The sequence below is a fragment of the Magnolia sinica genome, chromosome 14, assembly GCF_029962835.1.
Source record: "Magnolia sinica isolate HGM2019 chromosome 14, MsV1, whole genome shotgun sequence".
Taxonomy (NCBI): Eukaryota; Viridiplantae; Streptophyta; class Magnoliopsida; order Magnoliales; family Magnoliaceae; genus Magnolia; species Magnolia sinica.
The window spans coordinates 7,167,834-7,175,422 of NC_080586.1; the positions used below are offsets into that span (position 1 = coordinate 7,167,834).

At 37.5% G+C, this 7,589-nt stretch overlaps 1 protein-coding gene across 1 annotated transcript; it reads left to right on the forward strand.

The window, feature by feature from the left end:
- Positions 1 to 136: 136 nt before the first annotated feature.
- Positions 137 to 2,814, forward strand: LOC131225508 (WRKY transcription factor 22-like). The gene is made up of 3 exons (XM_058221045.1): positions 137 to 394; positions 506 to 643; positions 2,175 to 2,814. The coding sequence occupies exons 1-3, from the start codon at positions 315 to 317 to the stop codon at positions 2,638 to 2,640; spliced, it is 684 nt and encodes a 227-aa protein (XP_058077028.1). The 5' UTR covers positions 137 to 314; the 3' UTR covers positions 2,641 to 2,814.
- The last annotated feature ends 4,775 nt before the right edge of the window (positions 2,815 to 7,589 follow it).

A 7,589-nucleotide genomic window follows, 5' to 3' on the forward strand; every position in this document is an offset into this window, starting at 1 on the left:
AAAATTCATATTTATTGCTTTTCAGCTGCCGTGTTTCTAGCTTTTATTAATGAATGAAAAGAAAAGATAGAAAGCAACTTGCTTTGTCATCTCTCTCTCTTCTTAATTAAATGGAGAGCTGATTCATATCCACTTCTCTGTCATCTCTTCAAACTTCATCTCTTTCTCTCTCCATCTTCAAAACCCACTTCTTATTTTTGCTTTTTTGCCATCTTTGCAAAGATAACAAGGCCTAAGAGTGTCGGTGCTTATAGAAGGCAATAAGAGAAATACATCAAAATACAAAAAGAAAACAAAGGCAGTAGTTATAGAATATGGGTGAAGTTCCTGCTACAAAATCAGATTCCAAGTCTTCAAAGGAGTCCAAAACAGATAATCAAGCCTCCGGGAGAAGGTGGTTCATTCTCTTTCAATTTTTTTAATTTTTTTTAGCTTGATTTTGTTGGATTTCTTTCTATATTTTTATCCGTTTTTCTTTTTTTCTTTTTATGTGTTTTTGTTATAGGAAAGTGGCTGAGAAGATTGTGGTGAGAGTTAGGATTGGTGGAAATGTTAGGATACAAAAGGGAGAAGGCCCACCTTCTGATATGTGGTCATGGAGGAAATATGGGCAAAAGCCCATCAAAGGATCTCCTTATCCAAGGTAGTCTGCTTTTCCTTCGCAACGCTTCTAATTAGCTGCTTCTGAGATTTTTCAGTTGGCGGATTGCATCGGAATTTCTTACAGGGAGTTGTTGTTTACACCCACCACTGATGATTTGGGTACACCCCAATTTTCTTTTTTGGGAATTGAAGTAATACAAATCATCAGTGGTGGGTGTAAACACACACACACACACACACACACACACACACACACTCTCTCTCTCTCTCTCTCTCTCTCTCTCTCTCTCATTTTCATGCTTTTTTTGGAAATTGCAAGGAGTTGTGGAAGTACCATCAAGAAATTTGGGTCCTTTGAATTATTTCTCCTTAAACAGTTATCAGTGGTGATCTAATGAAGAAAAAGAAAAGAAAAATTCCAAGCTCTTGATTTTATTTTTATTTTTCCCTCTCTTTTGGCTTTTTAATGAGAAATGCTCCTACCTGCATTGCAACCGTTAGATAGTCCAATCGACTGATCTGAACTGTCCGGTAAGTTCAGACCACATTTCACAGGTTCCCATGCAGAAATTACTCTGGTAGGATGATGATCTAGCCATCCTTGAATGAGGCGCGGCTTCGGTGGATCCCCGGATCCACCGAGGTGGGTGGATCCCTGAATGTGGTGCCCACCTTGATTAATGTAACTTACATCCACGCCGTCCATCCGTTTTGAAAAATCATTTTAGGGCATGACCAAAATAAATGAAGCAGATCTAAATCTTAGGTGGATCACACTAGAGGATAAGGTTGTGATTGAATACCCACAATTTAAAGCATCTTGGTGGCCGCGTGAATGTTTATTTACCATCCGACCTGTTGATAAGGTCGTAATGACTTGGAAGAAGGGACAACACAAATATTAGCTTGATCCAAAACTTTTGTGGCCCACAAAATATTTTTAATGGTCGATATCCACTGTTTCCTATGGGGTGGTTAGCCTAAGATTTGGATCTTCTTAATTTTTGGTATTATGCATTAAAATGAGCTGTCTAAATAGATGTACGGCATGGATTTAATGAACATACATAACAGTGGACCCCACAGTCAAGGATCCACAGAAGTCGCGTGGGCCATTGATTTGGCCTTATTTTCTACAGCCAGCCTTTCTCCAAGCCACGGATGGGATTGTGACAATCATTTAACAAAAGCTATTCTTTAGAATCATAAATCATCCGAGATGAGCTCTAACAAATATATGGATGAAATTGTTGATAGTACTTATCTTTGTGTAAACGATCTAAACCCTCCATATTAAAGGCCATTGATCAAATGGTTAATATTTGGCAAATTAGTGTAATGTTTACATTATAGCCCATGAAAATGAACGGTGGATCCAACCGATATTCTAGATCAGTGGACTGCATCTTCTAAGGGCTCCAATCCACCTATGAGCACTTAATCCCTTGTTTTTGTAGTTGTAGAATCTCATTTGAGCTTGGTTTTACCTTGTCTTCTTGAGCCCAAAAATCAACTGACTCTCTCTCTCTCTCTCTCTCTCTCTCTCTCTCTCTCTCTCTCTCATTGTGTAGGGGCTACTACAGGTGCAGTACTTCGAAGGGCTGTTCAGCCAAAAAGCAAGTAGAGAGATGTAGAACAGATGGTTCAACGCTCATCATCACCTACACCTCCACCCACAACCATCCAGGTCCAACTGACCCCACACAACAACGCCACCAAGACCAACCAATCAAAAACATCCCCACCACAAACCCAAATCAACCCATCATAAGTGAAGAAGATTTCAATGAAAATTTCCACTTCCAATCACCCATCATCAGCTCACCAGGCATCAACCAAGAAGACCCACTAACAACACTGGAAGTGGCCCACAACCCCATGACCCTCCTTTTTGATGAACAACCCAACATCATCACCTTCTCACCACGTAAGTCAGAAGAAAATGATTTCTTCGATGAGCTTGAAGAGCTACCCATTTCTTCATCTTTCTCAAGCCTGGTGAGAAGAAGCTTCTTTGATGAAAGGATCCTAGTTTAGTATGGAAAAGAAAATGGTTTGAGATGTACATATACACTAGGAACTTTTTTAGTCTGTAGTCAATAAATAATGGGGACAACGACATGGACGGTCTGGATTTCCGAACATGTATCTCTGAGGGTGGATGGTGGTTGAACACCACCACTCTAAATTGGGAGTACGTATGTTGCTGTTTGTTTTTTTTTTTTTGTTTTTTGGAACAAATGCTTGCAAGAAATGGAAGAGGAGTTTCCAATCAGCAGTCAAAGGGCTTAGTTTTGCACAGTTTTAAAATGGTGGAAGCTCTTCAACCGGCTCAAGTAGTAGACTGAGTGAAAGATACCTTTTCAACACTTAGGTCTTGGCATCGATTCCCTAGAGGGGTGGCTAATAGTGAAGTATGAACTGACAGTGAGTGTACTAACAAGCTAACAATATATATATATATATATATGACATTGTTGTCCAGTAATCCAGACCGTCCAAATCACGGGCCCAGCTATGGATGGAGTATAACAGAAGAATTACACTGAGACAATGCTGCCAAGAACCTGATTTTTCACTTCAAATTGGATGATTCACTATTCTATTTTAGACCATCCATTTGATAGCCATTAATCGGATGGTTAGGATTTCTTGATTTGTGTGATTCTCCACCTACAATTGGACCCACACTTTGAATGGTCTGGATAGCTGGATATTAGTTCCACATGTAGTCTGCCCCTTTTTCCAATAGGTACCAAGATATGCAATGTATCTCAGTGTGGAAATGTACCCTCTAGCTACACGGCATCTCATATCTGAGACATCCATCCATCCATCCATTGCTTGAGAAAAGGATGGCTATAAAGTAAGGACAAATCAAGGATAATTTTAGATTATCCTTATTTGCACCCGATCAATCATGGCTAGATCGAATGATTCATAAGGTGTCACGTGGTGGCTATGCCACACGCAATGTAAATGGATTTTAAAAGGAGGAGTTAAATGTGTTTACATGTGAGAGTATTAAATGTTAGAGTTATATAAAAACCAATAAGTTTCTACAAAACAAATCTCTTCATAATAAGTTTTTATCAAGCATTAATTGTCAGTGTTGGATCCAAAGTAACATTTTCATATGTAAGAGTCCAGCATGAGCACTAATGAGTTTTCTATCCAAGATTTTATGTGAAGACTCCAGCGAACCTTCTTATGCATGATCATAATAACAAGATCAGACATATATAACCTTGTGTAGCTTACACAAAAAATTTAAGAAGATTTGCACAGCTAACTATCTAAATTTCTTATGATGAGGTATCTTATGCAAAGCTACCATATCTCAAAGGCCTATAAAAGCAGTACTAAAAGAAGAGTTCTGAGTCATCACCCACGCATAATTAATTTCTCTACGTCACAGCATTGTTTATCATTAGTTTAGCTTAGATATTTCACTTCCATCTTGCCATGCTATAATAAGTCTAAAATCCAGTCCTTGTTTAAATCCGCTACTATCCCGCAATGAGTTTAAATTTGTTATGTCTATCACCATTGCAATAATACGCTTTACGAGTAAATTAAATATTTATGACCATAGTCGTCATATCTTAATTTCCAAGTCCTTACTCCTTACATGGCAAATCACTAGTCATATTTTGTTGACTTTACACTAGGACTGTACGATATTTTTCCACAGCCACTTTTTTAGCACAATCAACCATCGACATTTATTTTCTTCTCCGTTTAGTTTATTTACTTTTCCATTTATTGTAGTATTCTTACATGCAAATTAATAAAATCGACATCCAACATTATTTTTTATTTTGTCCATTCATTATTAATTCACTAAAAAAACTTGATATACCATCTGTTGAAACAAAAGTCCTTAAGGAAAAAATGTCACGTTTTGAAAAACTAACCCTCTCTTTCTTAAATGGATTGATTATTGTAACAATTGTTGTTTGAATAGTTGTATCAACCTTCATAGGTCTAATTTTAATTTGGCTAGTTTGGCGCCGAAGGTTACAAACGTTTAATTAATTTAAATCGAATACGAATCTAACATGCTGGGAATTATTCTTAATCACATACATTTGATCAAATTTAGCCATTGATAATATCTTAATCTGAATTGAACTCCAACAGTCCTACAAGTGTGAATTGATAGATTTTGCACAGGAGCTCACAAATGTGCTTTGAAATTAACCGGGTTTAGATTGATAGATTGGACTATTCAACTGATAGATGCAGCCAGTAACTCTTGTAACTTTCGTCACATTTCTAGGGAATGTACCCCCACAAACTTCCCATGGATGCTATCCTTTTAAATATATGGTAAACTCTTATGTTAGTTTTGCACGTACAGTTTAAGAAAAAAAAAAAGTGGTAACTCTTTGAAGTGGACACATGACATAGTTGCACGGCAATCCAGACTATCCAAACTTCTGACCCGCAACCACAGATAGATCATGATTAAAAAATAATAATAATAACTGAGATAATAATATTATCCCTCTGACTTTTCCTTTCAAATTTGGATCACCAACTATTTTTAGTTTAACCTTCCATGTGATAGCAATTAATTGGATGGTAAGGATTGCTTGATCAGTGTGATTTTAGATATATGCACCATACACAATGCATTGCCCAACTTAGATGGTCTGGATCACTGTAACTTGGTGCCACATATGTGAGCAGGACAAGTCACCATCAATTTCTAAATGGTGCGAAAGTAAGACGAGTCTACATCCCAAAGAGATATTTTATTAAAAGATGGCACGAGTTTCACGAGGTGGGTGAGAAGGATGCATTTATTTTATTTTATTTTTTTCTGGTTGTTTTGGGTGATTTTTTCTTTTTTGGAGATGCTTAGATATCTTTGGCCTTTTTAGATAAGTGGAGGATGGCCCACTTCGTGTTTTTCTCTCTACCGCAGGCGGTTTGGCTAGTGACCCCTGCACCAGTCAGCTAGTTGGTGTCAAAGCAATGCGAGCCCAACCATGTTGTATGTGTTTCATCCACGCCGTCCATCCGTTTAGCCAGCTCACTTTAGGGCATGAGCCAAAAAAAATGAGGCAAATTCAAATCTAAGGTGGACCATACCACTAGAAAACGGTGTTGACTAGAAGTCCGTAATTAAAATTTCCAAGGGCCACTGTAATGTTTATTTGGCATCCAACCTGTTGATAAGGTCATAAAGACCTAGATGAAGGGAAAACACAAATATCGTCTTGATCGAAAACTCCCGTGGCCCATAAAAGGTTTTCAACGGTGTTTCCTATGGTGTGGTCCATGTGAGATTTGCATCTGCCTCATTTTTGGTCTCACGCCCTGAAGTGAGCTGACAAAATAGATGAATGGCATGGATAAAACACATACATAATGGTAGGGCCACAGCACTTTTGACATCTCTACCAAAGCACCTCCAAAGGTAGTATACTTTCTGGATTTGGAAGCAGAACTTTCCTAGAATGTAATTCATATTTACTCGGGGAGATTGTGATGGATAATGCGCCGGCACTTAGAAATTACTTTGAAATTGCAAAATTAGCATATAAGTAATTCAATTAAAATTTCCAAATTATAAGTCTCAGTTTAGATGTATCATGAACCAAAGCCACCAATATAATAGTTTGATAATTAGATGAGCACAATTTTTGGTTTGGACAGTTTAATTTGAAATACTTCTATATGTTACGTAAGCATTCCTAATCAATTTCTAAACGTATGCGTATCATCCATCACATTTTGCTATATGATTATCAAACTCTCTTCTCAAATTATCCATTGTATGGTTGCTTTTTAAGCCATCGATGCTTGGATCATGATGGATCATGTATCATGGTCTTTCTCAATAGGAATGATAAATAAGCTCTTCCTCTTGGCAAACGCCAATAATACTCTGTTTAATAAAAGAGTTGGTTTTCAGGATATTTGAAATTTTTACCAAGGATAGAAATGGTAAAATCGGAAGTTTCTTCTCCTGAAATGGTCATGAACCAAACTATCCTACTTCCTTTTGAAAATAGTGATTTTTCATAAGCTAATGAATGACGCGGATATCCTTACTGAAAAGGAAAGGAAAATGTTGAATTTTAAAAGCACCCGAATGGGGGTGAAAACTCATCTTGATTAGGAAGTAGAACTCGACCATTAATATCAATTATGAAATGCTTAAAATAAAAAGAAAATTGAGAGAAAATCAAAGAAAGAGAATTCCACTGGAAGAGACTTCAAATGAAAAAAAAAAAAAAACCTCTAAGAAAATAAGTTTCTCATTCAATTATGGCTCAGAAGCCAATGGTGTTGAATTGACTCACCACCCACTGTATATGCCTCACTCAAGATTGTGTGGCCCTTACTGCAGGAACCACCTTGATGCATGTATTTATAGTAGACATTGTCTATCTATTTTTCAGCTCATTTTAGGACATGAGCCCAAAAATGAAGCATATCCAAATCTCAAGCAGACTATTCCAAAGGAAATGATGGTGATTGACTACTATAAATTTAATGTAGGCCAAGGAAGTTTTGGATCAAGGTGATATTTGTTTTTTAACCGACCTTATCAACAGGTTGGATGGCAAATAAACATTACCGTGGCCCAGGCGAGGCATTGAATCACCGGTGTTTCCTATGGTATGGTCCACCTGAGTTTTGGATCTACTTCATTCTTGAGCTCATGTCTTGAAATGAGATGGAAAAAAAAAATAAAAAAAATAGACACATCCAGGTGGGGCCCACAGTAAGGGCCGCACTGTCTTGGATGAACATCGGGCCCACACCTAATCTGCTCCCTCACTATACGCATGTCATCATTGTACGTTAATCCAGATCATCCAAAACACGGACTCAATTGTGTGAATGAGCACAACACAAAAAATCGCACTAGATTATGGTAGGCGTCTGATTTTGCCCATTGAATTTGGACCATTCACTCTTTTACTTCTGACCATCCATTTAATGGCATGCTCAATCATTGGATTATC